The 25,596-nt window shown below is 39.0% G+C and overlaps 2 protein-coding genes across 2 annotated transcripts; one reads left to right on the forward strand and one right to left on the reverse strand.

Annotated features, from left to right (window-relative positions):
• Nucleotides 1-1,385: 1,385 nt before the first annotated feature.
• Nucleotides 1,386-10,757, forward strand: ACTA2 (actin alpha 2, smooth muscle). Its single transcript, XM_009897723.2, has 9 exons — nt 1,386-1,462; nt 3,998-4,170; nt 5,869-5,997; nt 7,182-7,292; nt 7,792-7,876; nt 7,966-8,127; nt 8,362-8,553; nt 9,523-9,704; nt 10,485-10,757. Exons 2-9 carry the CDS (start codon nt 4,042-4,044, stop codon nt 10,626-10,628), a joined length of 1,134 nt encoding a protein of 377 aa, XP_009896025.1. The 5' UTR covers nt 1,386-1,462; nt 3,998-4,041; the 3' UTR covers nt 10,629-10,757.
• A 1,544-nt stretch (nt 10,758-12,301) lies between these two features.
• On the reverse strand, nt 12,302-23,982 carry STAMBPL1 (STAM binding protein like 1). Its single transcript, XM_009897722.2, has 10 exons — nt 23,775-23,982; nt 22,733-22,950; nt 21,308-21,383; nt 19,888-19,983; nt 18,152-18,506; nt 17,398-17,522; nt 16,405-16,542; nt 15,674-15,786; nt 14,148-14,247; nt 12,302-12,630 (listed from the first exon to the last, which is right to left on the reverse strand). Exons 1-10 carry the CDS (start codon nt 23,853-23,855, stop codon nt 12,574-12,576), a joined length of 1,359 nt encoding a protein of 452 aa, XP_009896024.1. The 5' UTR covers nt 23,856-23,982; the 3' UTR covers nt 12,302-12,573.
• Between the last annotated feature and the right edge of the window lie 1,614 nt (nt 23,983-25,596).

Genomic DNA, 25,596 nt, shown 5'->3' on the forward strand with positions numbered 1-25,596 from the left:
TCTTTTTCCCTGGTTCTGGAAGACAAATAAATAGCTTTTTCATGGCTCGCATTCCAGCACTTGTTAGCTTCTGTACCTGGCCCTCAAAGACAGTTACATTCCTTAAAAGTTGAATTCCTTTTGGTCTTCAGTCCATAATTCTGCCTATCTGCTTTCTCTGGTAGGAGCTTAATCCTTAAATCTCTACATCAGAAAAGCTCCCACTGTGATTTTATGGGAGATTTTCTTGTGTTAAGACTACACAATTAGGAAGCAAACACTCTGTAAGCAAGCTAGTGATGCTCCTGCCCATTGTAACAAGACTCCCACTGCAAGGATCTCACTTGGATTCTCGCATCTTTCTTGGCTTGGTGTGCATAGAGCAATTCTGAATTTATAATGGTTTGGTACTGGAGATTAGAGATGTTGGTTTCTGGTCATTAGTACAGACTTTGTGACCAAGTATTGTTGACTATGATAGAGCTGCTTTGCTAGAATCAGCCTGTCTAGAGAAAAACTGGCTACAGCTGTAAAAATCCATGCTGTGCTGAAAATAACTTGTACAGTGAGAACCCTTGCTTACTTGCTAAAAATATGTTCAATGGAAAAGCTGGCTGGAGGTTATAAAATTCAGCAACTTTATTATGAACAGTTTGAGATGTTTGTGACAATCCAGATTTGTGACCATCCCTGGTGTAGCACTAGGGTGAAGCTGGCCCATAGATCCTAGGGTTTTGAAAATGAGCTGACAAGAGAAGCAGCATGAATCCTAACCCTTCTCAACCCAAAAGGGATTATATCAATCTTTTGACAAAACATTTTCACAACCTTCAAACACTTTGCTCTGAACCCTACACAACAGCAGGTACTTTTTAAACTACCCTTGAGCCTGTGAGCAATGTTTAGCAGACAAGCAAAATGCCAAGATTTTAAAGAGACCTTGCAGACAAATTCCACAGCTGTTTAGCTTGCCAGAAATATTTTCATTGTTTTTGTAAAAATCTGTAATGAAAGCAAAGTGCTTCTTCAAAAACACCTTCCGTGTTATATATGACTGCTCTTCCAATTTCTCATTCTGCCTCTTGGATGTTACTATGGAGGCCTGGAGCTTTCTTGTTTGAACACATGCTTGTTCTGCCAGAGGGTGTCTATTGTAGGCACACAGTCTCTCTGTATTTTAGCAACTCTTCTGATGTTTTAAAGTGTTTATCTTACACAGCTGAAAGTCTCCTCCTGTTTCATGAGCTCTACACTGGAATGCAGTGGAAGAGACCCAGGGCCTGTGGCCACCCAGATTAGAGGTTTTTGTAATGAGGTCCCTATATGGTTTTGTTAGAGACTTCAGCTCTATCTCTGCCTGTCTTTGCTCCTTGTTTGGGAGGCTAGTGGGAGGAGAAGAGCTGAAGGGGCTATATAACCCTAGAGCTTTCAGATACAGAGTGAACCATCCTAGAGCAGCTATCCCCAGCCAAGCGCTGTCAGGGTAAGTGGCACTGAACCAATATCATAATTTACAGATTGCTGGAGGACTTCAGTTAAATAATGTCAAATAGAAGCTGTTCAGGAGGATGTACTGCTGTGCTGTAGTTTGCTTAAGCAAAATTACTTATTAGAATTGAATTGATAAAACACTTGCAATGTCTAAAGTCAGTTGTCTTTATGTTATAGCACTTCTGAAAGGGAAAGTTCTATAAAGACATTGTCTGTGTAATGGCACAGCTGGAATTACAGCTATATGCATGTTTGAATGAACCTGTGTGACCTGGAGCATTAGTGTGGGACAGAACAGAGGTCCTGAAGGGATATGTAGTAGCATCTCTCAGTAGGTTTGCTTTGGTGCTGTTAACTCATCCTAAGGTGACATAAGTGTTCTGGAGAATGTGACTGTGAGAAGAACTGTAAGTGTGCAAATTAGCAGGGTCTAAGAGAGTACAATGAGGATACATGTTTATTCATCCTTAACTGTATTTGAAACCACTTTTCTGTTAAATGCCAAACATTCCATTACAGAACAAGCTACACACAATATTTCATGTGAGGCTTCATTTCCCTTAATAGCTTCTGGAGATTGGTGAGGTGATTTGTTACCTTTAGATGTAAAGCTGATGGAAGAAAGATTAAATGCTGTATTAATTACTTGGGAGAAAAAAAAAATCCTTTCTTCTGCAGTACTGAGTGAGATTTGTTGTCTTAAGATGTTGCTAATGCATGCCATGGCAGTCCTGAGCTGTAACTCGCTGGTTGGCAGCAGGGCACCCTGTCTGAAATCCTTCAGCTTTGATTTTTCAGCTTTTTGTGCTTTATTACTAAATATGGTTTTCATTTAGAGTCCACTAAGCTCAGAAATGCAGTCTTCCCTGCCCCCTTATTTCCCCTCCCCCAAGTGATTTTTGGCATTTCATTAGCTGCACTGGTTTGAGTAAACCCCCTGACCTCGAATTCTGTTCCAAAAACAGATGGTTGAAAAGCCTATTTCCTAATTAGGAAATGGTTTGTCCAAACCAGTCTGTTCATTGACATTAGATAACAATCGTGCTCCATTCAGTAAATGTTTGAATATAAAGAGCCTCTTTTCCCAGAGGATGCAAAAACTGCAACTTACTTTCTTTTTCCAGTAATAACAGTAAAATATCTGGGGTACCTGAAACTAGGATTTCTCTGTTCTTCTCTGGGAGCTATGCCCACATGGTGTGCAGGAACAGGCTGCAGCAGTATCTTATGGCTGCCTGGCCAGGGGGAGACACAAGATCTCAAATTAAGGATTTGGGAGAACTGTCCATGCTTGTTCCATGTGTTACAGAGGCTAAATGGAAGGTGGGCTCCCTTGCTCATGGGCCATGGTTCTCACTGAAGCCATTCCTACTTTGTCCTGTGCTTTCAGTATTCCAGTGGCAAAAGGTTTTGGAGACTGCATGCAGGGCCAGCTGTCTGTGGATGACAGCTGTCTCCTTTAGCTGTTAACACGTTGCAATTTGCTGAACTCTGTGTGGAAGCCCAGGCTCAGAGCTAGCCAAATGATTCCCTACCGCACTATAAATTGGGAGCTGATAGTTTGTCTTGAGTCCTGGTACTCAGTACTTGTTTCTGTAATTGACTTTAATAGAAAACCTTCAAAGTATTTTTATTACCCATATTATCTCCCTGTTGCCCTGTTTCTTCTTACTGAGAAAAGGAGCCAACATAAAGTACTCCACCGCTCTGCAAATGCAGTTCATTAGCTGCTTTGAAATGATAATAGACTATATGCCACAGCCTGTTCCTAAAGCAGATAATGTCACTCACTATGTTTTCTGAGTAACTAGGAGAGGGCTTTTTGGTTTTGTGGTTTCTGTTGTTGTTGTTGGTTTTTATTTTCTTCCCCCCCCCTCTAATTTGGAACATTTATTTTCTTTTAGAAGCTAAAATGTAAACTTAATTTGCTGTATTCACCCAGTGGGTTAATATCTGCATCCAAAAAAAAAATCTCTGTGATACATGCACAGTGTTTAATGTGGTGAGTTTTTGGGAAGCCCAAGACTGAATGGTGAAGATGGAAGTGCTCTTACCTTTGACAGCTTTCCATGTGTTAGGACTTTGTCAGGGTGATAGAGAAGCAGGAAAAGTTCTGCTGAACCCAGTGCTTTGGCAGCTGCCAGTCCAGCATTCTTTTATCTCCCACCCACTCCCAGCCACGAATTTCTGTGACCAAATTTAGATAAACTTTTACTGCTCCCTCATCTGTCTGCCCATGTCACAGGACTGGAAGTCTCCTCTGGGTTCCCCTGGACAATATCTTGTGCATACAGCCCTCTGGCAGAAGTGATTGAAACCTCTCATACTTTTAAACAGAAGCCTATTTCTTTGAATGGCCCTACAGCCTTTGTGATTGCCAGGCTGGTGCCATACCTCTCTTTGCTGGAGCGGCTCATTTCCTTACAGCCACCTCTGTCTTCAAGGTCAGGTTTGTTATCCAAGCATGGTTTGTTTTTGTTTTTGTTTTGTTTTGTTCTCTTTAAATTATTTCTTTTTGATTTCATAGGCCTGTTTTCTGTCTGGAGTGCCTAAGGACATTGACATAGAAGAATGTGTGAGGAAGAGGACAGCACTGCCCTTGTTTGTGACAATGGGTCAGGGCTCTGCAAAGCTGGCTTTGCTGGGGATGATGCTCCAAGAGCAGTTTTCCCTTCCATTGTGGGTCGTCCCAGGCATCAGGTAATGAACTGCACTGGTTATTCCATACTGGGCTTCTAGAAGGCTTTTCTGCTCTGTCCCCAGCTTTCCAGCCTAGGACCACCTTCTCCTGTGTTTGGGGCTAGCCCAACCTTGACTTACCTGTGTATTTCCAGGCAAAATGCATCCACTGATGCACTCATCTGAGTCAAAGCAGGTGTCTTGCCTTGTGAGAGAAAACCTTATAAAATGTTTAACTCCCTTTCGTGCCTTCTTTTCCCTACCCTTTAATTTTGGGACTTGGTGAGTAAAGTTAGGCAAAAAAAAAGAAAAAAGGCCCAACATACAAGTATCTGGAAATTTTTACTACCCTAAAAGCTGATGCTAGCTGATACGTGGAAACCTAAAGGAGGAAGGAGAAGTTTTCAGTCACCTTCCAGTTAAACTTCTTGACTTTATTCATTTAGCTGTATCACAGATGGGCACCTGTCTAGGGTTGAGTTTCTTTAGCATCAGGGTTTACATCTTAATTTACTTGATTCTAACAGTTTGCAAAATACATTTATTAGCAAAATACATTTATTAGCTGAACAAGTAAATAAAAAGAGTTTGAGCCAGACCATCATTAACAGGAATTATAGCAGCTTGGCTAGGCCACAACAAACTAATCCACCTAGTCAGCAGATCCATACGATTGCTTCTATGCCATCAGAGGCCCTGGTGAAGTGGAAAGAGGTAAACTTCTTGTGAAGTATGGCATTTTATGTACCCAGCAAATGCATTTTAGGTTCTTCAAAGCTGGAGAAATGCCTATCTTTCAGTACAGCAGCTACATCTGAAGGTCTAATTGAGGCCTCTGGGAATTGCCATAATTAAAACCAGAAGTATTCAGATGCCAGTTTCTGTAGTTAATGTGCAAGGCATTAATTATGCAAACCCAAGCTGTACAGTTACAGTGGAAACACATACCAATTCCTAGAATCTTTCTTTCCTGATGACTTAGCACAGATAGCATTAGTCCCCTGAAAGAAGGATCTTCCCATCAAAAATTACAAATTCCAGTTGCCTGTTTTTAAGACAATGAGTTAGAGATGCCAGGGTTTGGAGTCTCTAATGACTAAGTTCTGATAAGAGTATTATGCATTCAAAGCATCCTCTTATATACTATTTTTTCCCCAGTATTTCTGACTTTGATGTAGAGACTGGCATATATCCAGAGTAATTTCCACCTTAGAGTCCATGAACCATGGAAATTTCCTCCATGGAAATACCTACAAAGATTCACCAGTAAATTTAAATTCTCTGTCTCGACAAGATTACAGTGTCCAAAAAGATGATTAAAAATTGTTGAAATGTAAGCCTTGGGAAATGAAAAGTGTGTATTGCTCTGTTTTGACCCTTAGATGGCACATTCTGCTTTTATTCCACTTTAGCAAACAGCTCATCCCTACATGATAAGAAATGTTAAATCAACCCTGTCTTTCCATTTCATCTTGATGCATTTAGGATGATACTTGTTCTGTTTATTTAAACTGTAGTGGAAACATGAACAGAGATTGAAGTAAACTAAATGTTTAATTCTGGCCATTGAAGAGCAATGAGTAACTCTCCATTCACTGGTATTCATAAAGTATTCTGTCATTAGTATAACTGGCCACTGCATTTATTTCATGGTTAATGTTGTGTTTACATTGTGATACCTTTCCTCGAGAGACTAACTCCGTTTGTGGTGTTTTACAGGGTGTGATGGTTGGTATGGGTCAAAAAGACAGCTACGTAGGTGATGAGGCTCAAAGCAAGAGAGGAATCCTAACCTTGAAATACCCCATAGAACACGGCATCATTACAAACTGGGATGACATGGAGAAGGTATTTCAGCTTTGAAAAGTTGGCAAACAGCTACTTGAACCAAAGGCTTATGGAATGCCCACTAAATCTGGGATGAGAGCATCCTGCTATCAAGTATGGTTTAATGAAGCTTGTTGACAGGAAAGGTTATCTTGCTTCTAAAGCTGAAGTATCGCTAGGAGTACATCAAAATAGTTATTGGGAGTTCTTTTACTCCCGTCTCATCTATAAATCTTTGCTCATTATTAGAGGTGGGAGGGTGGAAGGAAAGGAAAGGGAAGAAATATTCTCAATTTGAAAGTAAGAAAATGGAATTTAAGATGGCATCTCTAAAAAATTGCAAAATGTATGGAAATTTGATAGAAAGGGCACTGTTTACACACATACTTTTCAATGCTTGAAAGATTAGCAATACTGCAGTCCATTGCATCCATTTCAGAGCTAGTATTTGGATGAAAGGCTTCCAGAATCATGGTTATAGTCATAGTCTGCATGGTTGGCATAATTTCTAAGCTGGTATCTCTGTTTAGTGTTGTGCTGTGGAAACAGGGCTGTTTGGAACAGTTGGGACATCGCCACACACTGCAAGTGTGTGGAGTCACACAGGACTTCCTGATTCTCATAGCATTGTAGATCTTACTTGGAAGCAAAACCTTTCAGATGCCTAGCATACCAACCAGTCTCTAATCACCACCAGCTTGAAAACAAGCTTAAGAAATAATTTCTTGGCCTTTAGAAAGTCTCTGGTAGGTTTACCTCTTATTGCGGTATTAACATTGCTGTCCACTTGGCCTCTGATTTTTACAGCTGGTAGGAATGGGTTGTGTGGAGGTGATACATACAAGTTGACTTTTAGCCTCACAAAGCATTTGCCTTCATGAGTTCTTGGGATGGCCTCTGCAAACCGAAAGAGACCTGTTAGCTATTGAACCCTTAGGTCTGCTTGTGTTCTAGAGTTGTCCTGGAACTGTTTCACTTTCAGTCACTGTTGAAATAGCATTGCTGGAACCAAGTCCGTCCTGCTTGGTCTCTTCTACTATAAGTTACTTATGTAATTTCTAAGAAGGCAAGAACTGCAGGAAAAATGTTACTAGCCTATCTCTAGTCTTGTAAGCAGAGTGCTGGAGCACAGTATCTGTTTGGAAGTTATTCTGAGCTGCTGGGTGATGGTGTTCCCTTCCTCTGCATTCTTCCATTGTCCTCAGATCTGGCATCACTCTTTCTATAATGAGCTCCGTGTTGCGCCTGAAGAACACCCAACTCTCCTGACTGAAGCACCCCTGAATCCCAAAGCCAACCGAGAGAAAATGACCCAGGTAAGCTCACACTAAAGCTATGGAGTAATTCCAACTTTGTGAATCCAGCAGGATGTGAGCTTCATCGTTTCAATTAGTCATGCTGTCCAGCAGTCTATCCTTCTTTGTTATGGAAGATGCACAGTGACCACCTGCCATGTCTGTGTATTATTGCATTTACTTCAGAAAATCACTATATTTGCTTTGACTGCAAGTACCTCAGTCTCTCCAAGCTTCTTGTCATCTTAAACTATTTTTATGTCCAGGCCTATTGTAAAATTTTCTCTAATATGTGACTGTGTCTATAGTCATATTTTGAAGATAGAGGCCATATGTAGGGAGATGCCTTCTTATAGGACAAATATTTTTGGATTTAGATTTTTTGTCCAGCACAATTTTGTATTTTCCTTCCTTGTTATTACCAACCATCAAGAAATATGAAAATTCTTGCCTGTTTCCTCAGTAAATTGCTTCAGCTAAATGAAAACTGCTAAAGGCGATTATTTTAACTGCATTTCAGATAATGTTTGAGACTTTCAATGTGCCAGCCATGTATGTAGCTATTCAAGCTGTTCTGTCCCTCTATGCTTCTGGACGTACCACAGGTAAGCCTCCGGGGAGCATGCCATAGACTTTTGCAATGTGGGAATGTTGATGTGCACCTGGGAATGAATTGTGTGTTGCCTTCTCAAAGGGATCGTGCTTGACTCTGGGGATGGTGTCACCCACAATGTGCCAATCTATGAAGGCTACGCCCTGCCGCACGCTATCATGCGTCTGGACCTGGCTGGCCGTGACCTGACAGACTACCTCATGAAAATCCTGACGGAACGTGGCTACTCCTTTGTGACCACTGGTAAGGACATGCTGCTGAGAAGAGTTGTTTAATGTTCCAGTGGCCTTAGAAGGACTAGCAGTGGTCCTGCAGTTAAACAGACACAGGAAGGAATCCAACAGGAAAGTTCCCTGCAAGATTAGCAGAGGATTTGTTGAAAATATGGGGAGGGTGCTGGAGGATGAAAGGGAACAACCTGTCAGTGTGTCTGGGTCTTTCTTGAATGCCATTCTAAAGATTGAATCCTTTTGACAGCGGAGCGTGAAATTGTCCGTGACATCAAAGAGAAGCTGTGTTACGTGGCCCTGGACTTTGAAAATGAGATGGCCACTGCAGCCTCTTCTTCCTCTCTGGAAAAAAGCTATGAGCTTCCCGATGGTCAGGTGATCACCATTGGAAACGAACGCTTCCGCTGCCCAGAGACCCTCTTCCAGCCCTCTTTCATTGGTAGGGTGAATGATTGTTCTGCCTTGATAAACTGCACATAAATGCCAGACTCCTACGACCTTTTGATTGTGTCTCATTGCCAACTCACGCAGACTCATACACAACTATGTCCTAGAACCCATTACACAATAATCTTTTAGAACAGCGCTATTAATATGGTGGGAGGAACTTCATGTCAAACAATGAGGCAAAATGCTTTCTAAAATAAACCTTGAATGCTTGTTCCTGGATTCTATCATTAGGCCTGTGGCATTTTGTATGTTGTGCAGTTGGCTACTACTAGAAGTGTGGTTGCAAAGTCACTTCTCTAAAATAGTATGAGGATTGTAGTTTCACCATGCTTGCAAGGGAGAGGTCAGGAAGCACTACTTTTATTTTTCAGAAGGTCTGCTCTGGATCCTGATTCTATGGTTCATCACATTTGCAGAGCAAAGCCAAGACAATGCCATGTTAATCAACAGCCGTGAAGCATACTGGCAATGAGGTCACGTAGAAATCCAGTGTTGGTTCTGCTAACTGGCAGAATTTCTGCCCAGAAAGAAATAGTTGCATACTTAGAAGAATTAGGACATATTTTGATTGTTCTGCCTCTGAGCTGGTTTAAAAAATAAAAAAAAAAAAAGAGAGAGAGAGAATAAAACAAGAAAACAAATGATTCCAAGACCATATAAGGAATTCTTAAGACATTGGAGATTGCCTGCAAAAGCCTAGTGGAAAGTTTACTATTCCACACCCCCAGCTTTCTTTTTAAGGAAGAGCTGTGTATGTAAGGGGGAGAGGAGGGCTGTACACAAAGGAACTCCTAAGCAAATAAATTAGGCAGCTGCAAAGTGACCTTCCAGATTTCCATATCTGTGAAGACTGATGTCTTCCAAAGAGACATTAAAGTTCATGTTGTGAGTTTTGTCTTGACAATTCTGAGTCTCTGTATGGAGTTGCATTCTCAGCATTCCTCTGTAACTTCCCCAGGCATGGAGTCTGCTGGCATTCATGAAACCACTTACAACAGCATCATGAAGTGTGACATAGACATTAGAAAGGATCTTTATGCCAATAATGTGCTGTCTGGAGGCACTACAATGTACCCAGGTATTGCAGACAGGATGCAGAAGGAAATAACTGCTCTGGCTCCCAGTACTATGAAGATCAAGGTATGGTGCAATCATTTGTAGAGTATTTGAGTTAGCATGTACTAAGTCCTCAAAAACCTAGTGAAACATAACACTTCACAAAGTGCTTTGTACATACTTTGAGTCATGTCTGTACCTTCTAGCAAATAATCACCACTTGTGGCTGGAAGAAGAGAGTCTTTTCTTATCTCATTTCCTTGTTCAGAGTGAATTCTACTAACTACCATAACATGGCGAAAGAAGAATGGCATGGACACAGCAGCATACATTTTCATCTGGTGCTATATATGGGCTTCTTCAGCCCTTTTGGCTAATCAAGGTGGGAGGGAAGAAATGCTTGTTTTGTCCTCAGCCTACAAATTCATAAAAGAAAGAGCCTCTGACAAGCCACTCTTCCTTCTGCTGCTTCAAATCTTTGATCCTTGTTTTACAAACATTTTATCAACTCTACCAATAAGAATACTCCGCAGTTCACTCATTTTTCTAAGCCCTCTCCAGGCTATCATTATATGTCTCCAGAGCAATTATCTCCCCTTTCCTTATGTGCAGCTGTGAATACACAAATGCAATACTCTTACTGAGCAAACTGACTCAGGCAGAGAAACTGAGAATTTAGACTCAGACTTCAGTAACAACCTTTTAACTCTACTGTTTGCAGCAGTGGCTAACTGTAGTGCCAGGGTTGACACGAGCACATAGATACAGTGGGTATTTTATTATCAAATATCACTGCTTTAGTATTTTTGTATAACAGATGTATTTTATTCACAGTTGTACTTAATGCTTTTATTTCTTGAACAGATCATTGCTCCTCCTGAACGTAAGTACTCTGTCTGGATTGGAGGCTCCATCCTTGCCTCCCTGTCTACTTTCCAGCAGATGTGGATCAGCAAACAGGAATACGATGAAGCTGGCCCATCCATCGTTCATCGCAAATGCTTTTAAATGGCTTTATCTTTATACGTCTCCTTAGTGTAGTACTGTGAATGTATTCAGGAAAATACATTCTCCTAATTTTGTTCCATAGATTCTTCATCATAATTACTCTAATTAATTGGATACTGTGTACTTTTTTTTTTTAAATAAATCTTAAATATGCTATGGAATTGCTGCTCCTGTTTAAAAAACGCCACAATCCGCACATTTGCGGAGGCACAATTACAGCTGGTTTGAAGCTCCATCTTGTGACATGAATTTGTTACTGCATCATACTGGGCTTAGCAGGAAAAAGACTTTTAGCTCAACAATAATAGTGCTAGAAAATGCTCAGTTATCAGGCTGCACGTTGTCACAGTTTAGCCTCAGAAAACATTTTAGTCTGCAAACAGAACCAGTCTTGAGATTTCCAGAGTTCTGGGCAGTACTAAGGGAGCACAGCATCTGCTCGCTCTCAGGACAAGCACTGTACTTTGCAGCTGCTCTATCCAGAAGCGTCATCTATCCATAGCATTACTTCACATCCATCATCTTGGAAAAGCTGATTTCTGACAGTGTGTGCCCCAGAGGTGTACAATGCCTACTACTACAGTTCTGTGCATTTTCTTTAAAGAAATGAAACCTGTTCCTTTGGGAACATTATCTAAACATTGACATTAGATTGATCACACGATGTTCCTAGCATATGACAATCAGGATAAGTGCAGCCTACTATTTTTGTGATTTTTGGCAAGGTCTAAAGGGTAATTAAGCTGGCTTAATACACTTTCTCTTCAGAACTATTTGGTTTTTTGGAGTGATGTAATGTAATCAAATAGATAATTTAGATGATTTTCTTTTCCTGTGATTTTTCTGATTCCATTTAATAGTCACGAATAAATCAAAGCTGATATTCAATTAGAAATATATGCACAGAAGCTGAAGTCTTAAAAGTATATATATGAACATAGAATTTATTGAGACAGACCTGGAAAAGGTCAGTTCTAAGGAACTTGTTGCAAGCTGTATTTGAGTTCAGGATAAAGGATCCTATTTATTTTTGTTTCCCATTTTCCTCAATAGTTTACCTCACTTGCCTGTTACTCATCATCTTTCAAACTGTAAGCTTTTTGCAACAGCACCTTGTATTTACCATATCTGCCTAACCCCTGGGTTCCAGATCTTGTTCAGCTCTGACTGTTAGCACATGTTCTGAACTTTTTTGTACTAACCTTATTATTTAAGGTATCGGTCTATTTAGCTTCTTGGAACAGATACTAAATAAACTCCTGTAAGAGCAAATAACTTTGTATGGTTCTTCCTTCTAACTCTGTCTAGATCTTTTTATCTAACTCTAGATAGACCCAGAGAATCATTTTCAGGATAAGAACTTGATTTTAAATAAAAGTTTCTTCTGGAGGGTTGCTGGAGAAGACACATTTCTCCAAGGAACTGTGATGCACCTCTGCTATTCCAAGATGTGATGAGGGTCAGCTCTCAGGTAAAGGACTTGTATTTTCCCAAGTGTTATGTGCTTAACAACTTAGCCAAAACTTGAACTGTACAAGGATGAAATGAGAAAAGGGATGGAAAAAATATACTTCATATAATGTCCATTCACTGAAGTGGGGAGGGGATGTACATTGGTGGAAGTCAGAAGAAGCCAATTCTCAGAAAGCAATTACTGCCAACATGGGACAAAAGGACCATTACTTATTTTGAGGCAGGTACTGTTGTTTGAAGTTCATTTTATTGTTGTGTTTTATAGGTGAGATTTGGTTACAGATTCAGGGGTAATGCCACTGAACTCCATCTTGACAGAGCAGCAAAATAACTCCAAAACAGGCTAGAGCAATAAATATCAAACCATTCAGTTTAAAACGTATAAATATAAAAGTCATTTCTGAAAATGTAGGAAAACCAGGAATCCATTGTTCTGTTTTGGCTATTGGTATAGTAACATTGTCCATCCATATCACCTCAGGTCCAGCACAATTATCTTTATGTCCTTTCCGACCACATGGGTACACGGCTGCAGAAGAAGCCAGAGAAATCAGTTTCAGCAAAACAGCAAATGAGGGTTATAGTTTCCTTTTAATTTTCTGAGCCTGTTTCATACCATGCCAATCTATCCAACTTGGATTATATCTGTTACTGTGCCTTATTCACAGGTAAACCTGACACAGGTATAGACTGCTGAATAAAGCAAGGACTAAACATCTGATCAGAAATAAATTTCTAAAGAGGATATTCTTTAGTGCTTAGCCTGTGAAACAGATCCTAGTTCTGTGCTATCCTCTATGTATCACAGCATAAGACACCTGAAATGAAAATGGAAGATGCTGTGTGCTGCATTAGAACAGGAGAATGGGGGACAACAGTAAGGAAAGTGTGAACCCTGTTCTCTATCTGCAGTGGCTTCACATGTATCTGCCCATGTGATGGATTTTTAGAAGTATTAAGGTCTGGGTTGTGTCCATACTCATGACTCTGTTTAAGTAACAACTTGTACTGGACCTGTGGAAAATAGTTTTCACCTGAGAACAGATGCAGATTAGGATTGGCTTAGTCAAGTTTAATAAAGCTTCCTGTGTTATTGTTGTGGATGTTTCTTCTACAGCAAACACAGCTGTGATCTTACTGCTTTTGTTGGAAGATCAATGTCTTTTGGGGACTGTACTTGAAAAGATATTTGTCTGGTATGTGATACCAGCAGTGTGTCTAAATGAACTTAGTTTGAAAAAGACCACTGAAAAGAGCTCACCTGGAGCAAGTGTCTTACATTTTTTTCAGAGCTGGACTACCTTCCCATTATCCCTACAGTCTATGATAAAAGAATGGAACAAAACAACCCCAACCTCTCCTCCTATTAGGGAGTAATACTAACATAGAGTAAGAAGTAATTTCCAGTGTCTCCCATCATTACTTCTCTGCATTTAATCATTTTATTTTGAGCTATGTGAGATGCTCTGTATTTGCAGTGAGCTCCATTAAAAGAAAAATAAAATTAAATATGCAAAGATAAAAACCATTGTCTTCCAGACAGCAGTGACACCTCTGATAATTCTGATTGTTCAGCCGTACTGTGCTATTAAAACATCAAAGGATATGGTAGTGACTGACAAAGGCTTATGAAAAGCCAGGGGAAAATTATGGGCAAAGAAGGAAATGGGGCCAAATCTACCCATAGCTGCAGGTTGGGTGTTTGGTTGGGGACACTACAGCTGGGGAGATGAATCGAATTCCTTGTTAAAAAACTGAAGAGCTCAGGAATTAACTCCCTGTTGCAATAGCACCTTTTGCTTCTTCTGAAAGCAGGTAACTGCCACTGGTTAGCCACTGTTTGAATTATGAATAGTAGTGTTAACAGTCATCTCATGTGTGCTCATGCTATTGACTGCTTAGGTAGACTCTTGATGTCTACCTTGGTAAGGACAATGAATTTAAAAGGGGGGAAATGATAAAGAATCGAATCTGATGCACATATTTTGCAGCAGAACCATGGTCAAGAATTTGAATAGTAAAAAACATGATGGGTTATATACTTACATTAAATAACCTAGGGTCCTTTGTATGTGGATGAAATCCCTTCTTTTTACAAGCAGAAACTTCTAGCATGCCAGCATTAGTAAGTCTGAAGATGCCAGTGCTGGAAAGCAAAAGATGAAACTCCTGTTATATACTCCTCCAACAGTACATGTCCAAGGTTTCACATACAAATTGCTTAGCTTAACAGGACAACAGAATGGCAATCAGTGACATCCTAGACACAGGAGTCAAGGCTGAGTTGGATTCTTACAGTTATTTGAAATCAAGGGGAGTTATATTTCTGTAAAGGAGGAGATAATGAGGGGGAGTGAGGTGGAAAAAAATATCACAGTACCAGTGCTTTTCTCATTGTGCATATTAGTCTATAAAAGGCTGAGAGTAATTCACACAAGAATAGGTAGAACCCAAAATCTTAGGTGCTCTGAATTGCATTTCACTCACTGAACGCTAGAGGGGCAACTTAAAAGACGACAGCTGTTTAAATGGTTGCTGAGATTACACATCCTCCCCTTTTAGAAATGCCACCCTTCTGTAAGGTACATTAACAGCTAGTAAACTATAGGCCAATAATTATCTAATTAATACATTAGAGGTAGGAGTACCAGGTTAGAAGTGGTGACAAGGTATCAACATACAGCACAAAAGAAGTCCAGAAGACCAGAGATTTGTAAGAGGTCTCTAGATGTGTTCTAGTTTTCAAAGCCTATTGCTTCTGCACTTGTCATTCATTTTTTATTTACACTTCTGCTATCTGAATGGTCCATAAAGGAAGTTAGGAAACCAGAATGGGATTCACAGAAGTCATCTATGACAAGAGAGGCAGAAGGCCAGAATCAAAGGCAATCTAAACAATGGAGTTAACCTTAAAAAAATGTCAAGCACATCAAAACAGAATCACAAAATTGTTGAGGCTGGAAAAGAACTCTGAAAATTGAGGAGTCCAACCCCCGCCCTGCTTCAGCAGAAATCACCTTGAATGCATTGACCAGGACCATGTCCAGTTAGGTTTTGAATATCTCCAAGGAGGTAGACTTGACACCTCCTCTGGACAACCTTCACATTAATGCTTAAATACTTCCATTTTTTCCAGATACTTTTCTCTGCATTTTTTTTTTAAGTACAAAAATAAGACCTTATTGTCAGACAAAAAGAAGTGATAGCCCTCTGCTCCCCAAAATACAATTTACATGTCCTGGAGAAATACACTGAATCCCTCCATTACCTTCATCAGCTAGAATGAAGATAGATCTGATAATAAAGCCTCCACAAGAATAATTCCTGTCATTACTACTCAATTGAACAGAGTATAAAAAAACTGAATCAAATTTAAAATTTTGGGCTGGGGAGGGAGGAGAAAGTAGCAAGAAGAAGACTGGAATGCAAGTCTAAGTAACTTAAAGAAAAGCTCCCAATAAAACATTCCTTCCTTACATCCCAGCTGACATGTGCTATTTGCATATGATCAAATTGTATGATAAAGAGGAGGGGAAAGGATCCAAACATTACTTAGAAAAATCAGAACTCACTCATTATGCTTTGGTGAACAGACAATTGCAATGGCCTCTGGCAACATTAGCTGATAAGAACAATGAGTATGAAGATCAACACTGGATAAGAATGCAGTTTGTGTTGGATGTGTCTACAAGGAGAAAAGGAAAACTCAACATCATGAACTATTTCTTGCAAATCAAGGTTGACATACATTCAAGAAAGAACAACAATTTGTAACAAGAGAAAGTGTCAACTTCCCCAGGTTGTTTTCCTGAGTTCCAATTAAGTTCTAGGTTCTACACTGTTAAGAGTGGCTTTTCAGTACAAGCTTTATGGATGCGCATTCACAACCAGATGTACAGCAGTTTCCTGACTGTGGGGGAATGAAGAAGCACAAGACAAGGGGAAATGACTTGATTTTTCAAAACCCCCTATAAATAATACAGTTTAAGAAACACAATGCCCTCCCCCTCCCTGAATGTTGAATACAGTAGAAAAATAAGTGGTATTAGAATTAAAAATACCTCTGTATCAAAAGAAACAAAATCTGCACTGGCCAAAGTAGGCCCATTGTGCCAAGAGAATGCTTCAACTGTATTAAGAAATACAGTTACAGAACCTTAATGTACATTTACATCACCACAGTCAGAACAGAGTAAATTATTTTGGATTATTCCCATTATTTCTTTTTCTTATTTCAAGGTTTCTTTCTCATTTAGTATGAGGATCTGATATAGGTAAGTCAGTATCTTCGAGTCATACATACATGTATCCATCCCAAAGTGAGAAGATCATACTGATCCTGAATACCAAATAATTCTTCCACATTCTCCATGTCGCAGTAGTCTGGTCCTGCAGTTTGCTTTGGCACTATTACATGGGTAATAGTAAATTCATTATGTGTCTGCAAAACAAACATTGACTTAGAGAGGAACAAATGAACCAATGAATGAATGTCAAATCAGAATCTGATAGCTTCACTGATTCGAGTTGCTGTATTGACTTACACTGAAACTATGGATTAGCATTTTATCATGAAAACATGCAGGTTAGTATTAGTTACAACGTGCTGCATTGAAAGACTCTCAGGGACCGCTGTGAAAAGGAATGTCCTTTGAAACAAAAATGTGGAAAAAGAGGTTGAGAATATTCTAATTTTTTTCTGTGAAAGTTGGAACCCTACTCTTGCTATTCTTTTCTTTGTACAAGTTAAATCCACTTGAACATCATCTTGAAAAATCTCTGTATGCCAGCACCAGCCATGACGTTTTTCACTGCTCTGAAAGGACATTTTTATCTAGATCAAAGGACAAAAAACCCAACCAAAGAGAAAAACCTCAGCCTGAAAGTCAGATGTTCTACAGCTCGATGAAGGGATTTTCATCTTCTTTTTTGTTGTGCTATCGTGAATTTGATGACTCCAGTAGATTCTAACAGTCTTTATATTGCATTGTTCTGCAACTAAACCTCACTTACCTTACATGAATGCCAGAGAATGTACTGGAAAAAGCCTGTATTGTACAACATGCTGAAAAAACCTGCTACATTTTATAATGACAGCAGTATACTTTTCATTAGATGTTTCCCCAGTAAGCCAAGTCCACATCACTGAGGTGATCACTCGGGTTATAACAGCAGGTTAATTATATTAAAAACTAATAGTTTAGATCTGCTTTTGCTCTGAAATTGATACTTCACAGGAAAATACAACACTTATCAAATTAGTCTTCCCCATACAAATCTAAGGGTTAAACTGTACCAGTTTTCCACAGAGAATTCCACATGTCTCTATTCCTCTTACAGTATTTGCCTCTGCTAGCAGCAGAAATTTGTGACAGAGATCCCTGGGCAAAATGACGCCTCTGAGTGCTTCAGCCAACTGAGCTAATGAAAAAAACAACAAGAACAAAACAAATAAACAAACAAAAGAACAACAAAAAAGGAGAGATAAAAAGACATTTGAAGCTTACACACTGACGTTCCCTAAAATAAGGAAATATTCCCAGGTACAGAAAATTAAAAGTGACAGAATTATACTTACCACATCTCAGATTTCTGAAGGGAATAAATCTACAGCACAAGCAAGCACTTCATCCTAAACTGAGACCACCAGCCCATAAAATATGCTCACTAGCCTGCCCCTCAGATGACAATGAGCTGATAACATGTCCCAGAGGCTATGGCTTTCCAGGGTGAATCACTGCAGGTTCTGCCTCTGTTGCCTTGAAGTCCACAGCAAGAATCAGGCCTCATTTGATAGGCTCAGTTTCTAGATCCACCTATTAGTACTCAGCTGGAAAACTTGAAACTCTGCAACCAGTCACCTCTCTTAATAAAATGAAGAAACTTTATGGAACTGTTGTGTGTACATAAACCTGTTCATGCTTATTTCACTGTGGACATCCTCACAGTGAATACATACACATGCATATGCAATATGTGGGCTGCTATAAGCAGCAAATAGGTAGATAAAATAACAACAACAAAAAAAATAAAACAATCTCTGCACTTACTCTGAACAGCACTTAAAGTAGCTGCTGGCTTTAAGACCCGGTTTACTGGAGATGAACGTCCAGTGCAGCCAGATGTGCCACTCCTCTCTGTTTTCTCAAGGAGTGCAGCAGATAAGGAGTTGTTCTCCGGTACAGAAATACAAGATAGCATACTTCCATCTATCTGTTCAGACATAACCATGCTCTCTTTGATTTTCTGATCTCGAGCTAGTTCTTGCTTCTTAAGCTGATCCTCAAAGAACTGAAACTGCTCTGATTCAAGCTGCTGTTGCCGCATATGTGCAATTCGTTTCTTCTCTGCCTCTATTAGCTTTTGGTGTTCTAGCTTCTTCAGAAATTCAGTTTTACATTTGTTCTGAAACATATGCAAAACAGTGACATTCTCAGAACACTAAAAAAAGTGAGACAAAAATTAGGGGGAAGAAGGACTCTAATTGTTTAATAAACCCATCGAATCCTATTAATTAAAATTACATTTTGGAAACTATTTGCTGAGCTGTCAAATACACCTATATCCCCAAATGTAGCATCATATGGAAGAATATACAGTAAATAAGGAATTCCCAACACACAGCTTCCAATCTGCACACCTGTGGTGCTCTGTGGTTTTACTTCCATAGTGACAGCACTGGCCCCATTTACCCATTATAATAAAATCATTAGAAAAAGGCTTTTCACAGCAGTGATGGTAAAGAGACTAGACAGAAGTGTAAGCCCTTACAATTTTCAATGCAACAAGAAATACATGAGCACAAAGTTTTTCTGGGTAGATTTCATAATCTATGTTCTTATCTGGTTTTGTTGCTTGTTGCTGCGGTTTGGGTAGGTTGGTCAACTTTATCCTGCTACTTTATTTCCTCAACTTTCCCTGCATTGCTTAACCCGGCCTTTGTGTATAGCCTCCTCAGCCTCTGACACATTAGGTGCCCTCTTGCCACCACGCCACCTACTGTTTCATGAACTGCAAGGGAGCGTTCAAGTTTCAACAGCCCTTCCTACTCTCTGGTAAGGGAGAGCATCACCCATCTTCAGAAGCAAATCAAAAGAGCAAAGTAATTTCTTCCACACCATGAACAAAATAGATCAGGAAAGAAAGCCTCATGGCAATTAGTGATAGGAATATGGGGTATGAGGACTTCAGTTTTTTTGGTGTACTTCTTTTGGTTTAGGGTTGTTTCCTTCTTGTATTGGGTTTTGTTGTAGTTTTTGTTGGGTTTTGTTTTTCCTTTTGTAATTCCCTAGGTCAATTTTAAGAGAAGAAAATACAAAGATGCTTTTCCCCGAGATGCTCTTTCCAAGGCAAGTTTTTAAAACTACAAAGCCTTTTTTCAGTGACTTCAGCACAGGAGATGCAAATATTTACAGTTAATTAAAGCTTCAAAGGGGATCAATTCAGACTTGAGCATATTTGGAGCCAAGAGACTTTGTACACATACTCACATCTCTGAACAGTATCCTCTTTATAAAACAAAATCGGCGTTTACCCAAGAATATTCAGATATTCATAGACTGTTATTATGTAACTATCACAGCACATTTATTTCTAAATACACACTTGCATGACTTATTTAAAATGACCAACTGATTAGATTCTGAGAAAAGTCATTCCAAGCAGCCTGTGACATGATTAAATTCCTACAGAGCTGTCAGAACTGACATTTTACTGCTTAATTTGTAAGATTTGTATTTCAGAAAAGATATGCATACTGAAGATTTAATAACCATATAAAACTTACTTTGTTTTGCATGTATTCTTGATATTCTAAGTTATACTTTTTTAAAAGATCTCTCTTCAATTCATCTGTCCTTGGAAATGCAACCTCCTTCAATTTCTTTGGGGTGGGGGAGAAAGACAGATAGGTTTATTTTTCACTTTTAGAAAGAACCACCTGGAAAACAAACTCAGCTATAGTATAGCCTTCAGAAGATACAAAATAACAAAAAAATAAATACTACTCTTCTCCCTGGAAAGAGAGGAATATGCACTAACCATCAGCTTAGGAAACTTCTATAGTACACTGATTTCAATAAAGCTGTGTTGTTTTTTGTCAGTGAAAGATGTGACATGACTAGTACTTCTCTCAAGGGAAAAACTGTCCTTTTCCTACCATTCTGCTACCTCAGTTTTGTTTAATATGTGTGTGTTGATTAATATTTTTGCTAGGTGAAACTTTCGGTGTTTCAGGTAGGACCATCACATTTTTCTCTGTGATGCCCTGGACAGGCACTAAATATGCCCATTTCTTGGGTGGGTGAAATTAAAAACTGTATTTGCAGAGATAGCCACACACATAGCTTCCTGTGACAGCCCTGGCAGATAAAACAATTTTGTTTTGAAAACCAAACTCAATGCCCAATGTAATCTTCTGATGCAGAGGCTACTACAAAATAATTCAGAGGCAAGGGAGGGAAAGAGACAATATGCTTAAACCTACTGAGTGCCACAGGAGGAAGCATAATGTTAGATGCACTTTGTCAGCAGGGATGTTCTCCTAGATTGTAGGGCACTGTCAAAAATTCTGCATGAAGGATTTTGGCTTTGAATATAACATTATTCAGTTTGAACAATACAGCATGAAAATATGGCAGCATGAAGCAAGGAACACTTACGATTCTTCTAATAATTCTCACTGGGCAATAGCAGATGTTTTAAGCTCAATATAAATGCTGTATTTGAAATTCTTTGCATACAAATGGAGGGAAAATCATTGATAAAATATGAAGGAAATACATATTGAATAATAAACAGATTAAAAATCATTTAGCTGGGTAAACAAATACTGCACAGATGCCAGTAATGCCACACATATCTTTCCCTTTGTTTGCAAGAGTCAGTTCAGACCACTATCCACTCATATAACTAGGACCAGAATCAAACTCCTAGTACTGTTACTGTATTTTTAATATGCAAGCATTCAGAAGCAGATGTACTTGGGCTTCAATCTACCAATTTAGAACAATAATCTAATTTCTAGCAATGATCACCAATTGACACAAAATAAAACATGACTGACTCGTGGAGAAAGGTACCTGAAATTCAAGCCATGCTGGCTACTGTGGGCTGTGTGTGCACTCAGGAGAAAAAAAGACTGCTAGGAAAGAACGGACAGATTCTGAGAGAAATACTTTTTAAAGGCCAGGAAACCATCATCCTACCTTAATAATAACCTGTTTTTCTGGTACTGCACATTGGTGATAGTCTCGATGATTGGGCAGCTTTTCTACAAACAACCTAGAAAATTAAACATGCATGTGTTCGCCTCAGTAGCCAGAGTCATATCTGCACTAGCTTTTATGTTGCAGAAAAATCAGTTTCACATAACTGTTAAACACTTAATTCTACATGACTTGGAGCAGGTTTCTACACATTTGTTTAAAACTAACACTTAAATTCTTGTATAGACTTGTACAGGATACGTAGGGTAATAATAGATCATTTTCTACATCCAAATATGGTTTAGTTTTCATTAGCAGTGGGCTGGGTTAATAAAAAAGGAGTAACTAGAAGCAGTAATTGGGTAGGGTAGCACTCTCTACCCTACCTAGTGTTAAATAAATACTGTTTCTGCTGTCCATGGATGAAATGCTGAATCTGAATGCTGTCCACAATACAGCACTGACTACCACTAAAGTAGTTATTTTTACTAGGTCAAGCTGCAGAGCCAACTGCAGTACTATTAACCTACCCAGACACCTAAATTACAGGGACACTCAGCTGCTGTCATTCTTTCAGCAATTTGTACAATGTTCACTACCAGGCCTTCTTTTTATAGAGATACATACATTTAAAATTAAGTAAAATAAGGAAGATTTGGTCTAATTTTTAGAGTATAAGGGAAATAAGGGAGGAGGAAGGAGGTCTCCTATTATGCAAATTGTAAAACATACATATGAAAAGAACCCAAACCACAAAACCAACCCTTTCAGAAGTAAGAAAACAAACCAATCAATCCTGAAGCAAAACCAGGTACTTAAAAAGTTTAAATCTGCCACTGATATTTTTTTTTTTTCAGCTGGCTCTTTTGAGAGCTGTAGTGAAAGCTGCCCAGATTTGGGGGTTTTGAGTGGGGAGATTAATCATACAATGAATACAGACTGTAGATTTTGTGTTTACTCCTGTAAGAACAAGTAACTTACACTTAATTTGCTTTGGGAAGGAAAACTACTAAGAGGCAAAAGACCAGTAGAAGCACACAGGCTATGAATAATAAAAGGCTCAGAAATCTTATCTAAGCATTGCTTTTTAAGCCATGCGCTGTATTTAATGATCAGACTGATACAGAATAATCCATGCAAAACAGTGTTCACAGTATAGCTTGGCACAGTAAATTTAAACCTCTGTATTGCAGGTTAGTTCACACCTGGCAGTTAATAGGTGGATAGGACTCCCATACTAACAGTTGAGACGAAAATATAACAAAGCCTGTGGTTAGAAGAAAGACCTCCAGTGAACAAAGCTGTTCTGCAAGAACATGCCAACCGTTTTTCTTCTAATCTAAAGGTGTGTCCACTTTTCACTGCAAATCTTCATTTCAGTTTACTCAGAATTGTAAGCTCTAACAACCACAAATGTTTTCTTACGTTATGAACTTATTATAAAATACAAAAGCATTCTCCAGGTTTCCCTCCTCCATATACACTGATGCCATTCGCTCCATTTCTATTCCAGATCTGAAATAACGACGGGGAGTGATATCTTCATTGATTGTGATACTGCTGCCCAGTTTGCTTAAGGCACGTACTCTCTCTTCTGGGGTCACAGAGATGTCTGTATGGTCAGGAATAGCTACTAGCTTTTTCTGTAAGAGAACAGAGAGATTAGCAAAGAAAACCAGATTATTAAGTTTCCATTTCAGTACGTATTTTTTCACAGAATTACACTGGTTTTCCCACTGCTAGCCACAGCTGAAACAATCCAACATGTTGCTCAATTGTGACTAAACTGTGACTGCAATTACAAACAAAAAAGTGGTCCCAAACTACAAACATCAAGATAAAGTTAGGTAAACATCTATTGAAATGATCAAAAGAAACAAAATTTGTCTTCTTTAGAATCACCCACACATGAAATTCTACAAGGTTCTGCTTTAATTTATTGAAATCATTTGATGGCAGGCCTGTATACTCAGATTTCTGTTACATAATGAGGTATGACTGCTGGGTATAGTTCAGCTAACAAAGAGCAGTAAGTTCGGCTGGTCAGCCAGCACTTGACTTCAAATGTTCATTTCCAGTTTCAAACAAGGCAGTTATAGCCTAGGAATCTTGAACTAACTGCACTGAAGAAGCAGTATAGCCGCTTATTATAATCACCTTCCTGATAAGTTGCTAAACAATTGGCTATTTCACATTGTTTACTCTGATGAAAATTCTTACTTTCTATTCCAAATGTTCAGTTCAACTTGCTAAAAACCTGATCACTGAAACAAGCTAAACCCCCATAAACCACATATGTAGAAATAAATTCCCCCAAATTCATCAGGCAGAATGTGAGAGCAACCGGAAGCGTGCAGCAGGAGTCCCTTGTAAAAGACCCCCAGCACTGCTGAAGAGCTTTTTTGACATGTTTACTATTTGAAAGAGAGGGTGCTCAGCCAGTAAAGCATTTCTTTCTCAGACATACCAAAGAGCTGACAGTGAATGGTTGTTCCATGTTGTAGTCTGCCTGTGAACCAAGATCACTCTGTTCCTCCAAAGTCTCCATTGGATTGCAAACGGCAGTATCAATCCAGTGCTCACTATTTGCAGGCTGGTGTCTCAGGGCTTACTAGCCCAAGGGAAACTTGAACATAGATACGTTGACTGTTGTCATGTGCTGGAAAATGTGTGACAAGTCATTCAGATTAGAAATACACTCAAATGTCATGTAAATTCATGTGCCTGCATGCACTCATTACTTTGGTATCTCAGTATGTACATATTTAATAAACTAAAATTCACCAGGCAGCCAGAATTTAAAAGGGGTATGCATGGGGGTTGACACAACAGTTGTGGACTAGCTGACTGGTTCTAATGTTATTACAGTGAATTAGAACAGAATATAACAAATTATTTTTAGTAGAACTTCGAAAACCCCAACTCAAGCACTGAGTTAAAACCTCAAAGGTCAAAGACTAATCACAGGATCTTTGTTTCCTTGAGCATATGTTCTGACAAACAGATTTACAAACAGTGTGAATCTAGCATCTTTTTTCCTGCTAATCCTGTAGTTAAAAATAAAACTTAGCACACAAACTCATACTAACAATTTAAAGCAGAGAAAATATTTCAAGTACCATGTGTTCCACCTGCACAGCTTGTTGATTTCTACAGTCAAAATACAATAAACTCAATGAATCAACTGATAGTGACTGCTACTTGCACAGCTTTGAGCAAGACAAATATTTAGATATGCTGTGGCCATTAGTGAAAAAACCCCAACCAACCCCTGAAAGGGAAATTAATTATTTAAATTGCACTGGAAGAACCTCCTAATGTGTTTTTTTTCACTTCTGTGCACTCAGTCTAAACAGATTTAATCCTGAATGTCAAAGGCACTTCATATATTGCAATAAATATGCTTTATGCTTTTGTAAAAGCATAAAGAGTGCATTCAGCAAAGATATTTTCTTAGCACATCTCTCTCTAGAGGCAAGAGGACTCTAGGTTGGAGAAAACAGCCCTAATGTGTTTTTAGCTGACTGCAGTTCTCAAGTATTGATTTCTGTATTTCAGTCTTCCATGTTTTTTTCCTCAACCAAACAGTATCTATCTGTTAGATCTGTCTTTAATTTTGACCATTAGTGTAAGTATTACAGGAAGTACTAAATTAATTTAAGCAAGATACTTTCTTTAAAATAATCAGAACCATCCTATTTCACTTGTGAAAGCCTTTACTGGTATACTCATTCCACCTTATAAAATCAGTCTTACTCCACTTTGATGTACAAGCTTCCAGTCTCAATAATACATTCTCGCTGGACTTTATACCCACGTTTTCCATTTTCTAGATTTTTATTCTGATCATCAGGTATGCCACAGGGCTGAGAATTCAAATTCAAGAACTTTAAGCTATTCAAAATGCTTGCATAATCTGTGTATGTGGAGAGAACCATTGCTTGCTTATACACAAAAGCCACCAACGTGGTTGAAGTGCTACTGGAAATACTTCTCTAAATATTTACACACTGTAGAAAGACCCCACTGAGACTACAGAATTAATTATTTTTCCTTTAGCCTGCACTAAGAAACACACTGCTTTATGGCTAATTCCACCTGAAAACCTTCTTCAGATGCACCAGTGAGGATGCAACAGACTGTGAAAGGGCAGAGCTAAAAACTTGGCCAGCACAGAGCTCATGTTAGTCTTCTCTCCCTGCAGCTCAGATTTTAAACTAAAGAAAACCCCAACACCTCAAAAGTAAAGAATTAAAACTATATATTTTTATACCATTTAGTCATTCATC

Source organism: Dryobates pubescens, chromosome 8 (assembly GCF_014839835.1).
Source record: "Dryobates pubescens isolate bDryPub1 chromosome 8, bDryPub1.pri, whole genome shotgun sequence".
Lineage (NCBI taxonomy): Eukaryota > Metazoa > Chordata > Aves > Piciformes > Picidae > Dryobates > Dryobates pubescens.

Excerpts from the sequence above, each read along its gene's own strand:
- STAMBPL1 (XM_009897722.2), bottom strand. The coding sequence starts at position 23,855 with ATGGAGACTTTGGAGGAACAGAGTGATCTTGGTTCACAGGCAGACTAC. Across the intron at positions 22,951-23,774 it reads CATTCACTGTCAGCTCTTTG|AAAAAGCTAGTAGCTATTCC; the intron begins GTATGTCTGAGA and ends GTTCTCTTACAG. Across the intron at positions 15,787-16,404 it reads TCACTTTGGGATGGATACAT|ACACATCCAACACAAACTGC; the intron begins GTATGTATGACT and ends TTCTCCTTGTAG.
- ACTA2 (XM_009897723.2), top strand. The coding sequence starts at position 4,042 with ATGTGTGAGGAAGAGGACAGCACTGCCCTTGTTTGTGACAATGGGTCA. Across the intron at positions 4,171-5,868 it reads TGGGTCGTCCCAGGCATCAG|GGTGTGATGGTTGGTATGGG; the intron begins GTAATGAACTGC and ends GGTGTTTTACAG. Across the intron at positions 7,877-7,965 it reads TGCTTCTGGACGTACCACAG|GGATCGTGCTTGACTCTGGG; the intron begins GTAAGCCTCCGG and ends GCCTTCTCAAAG.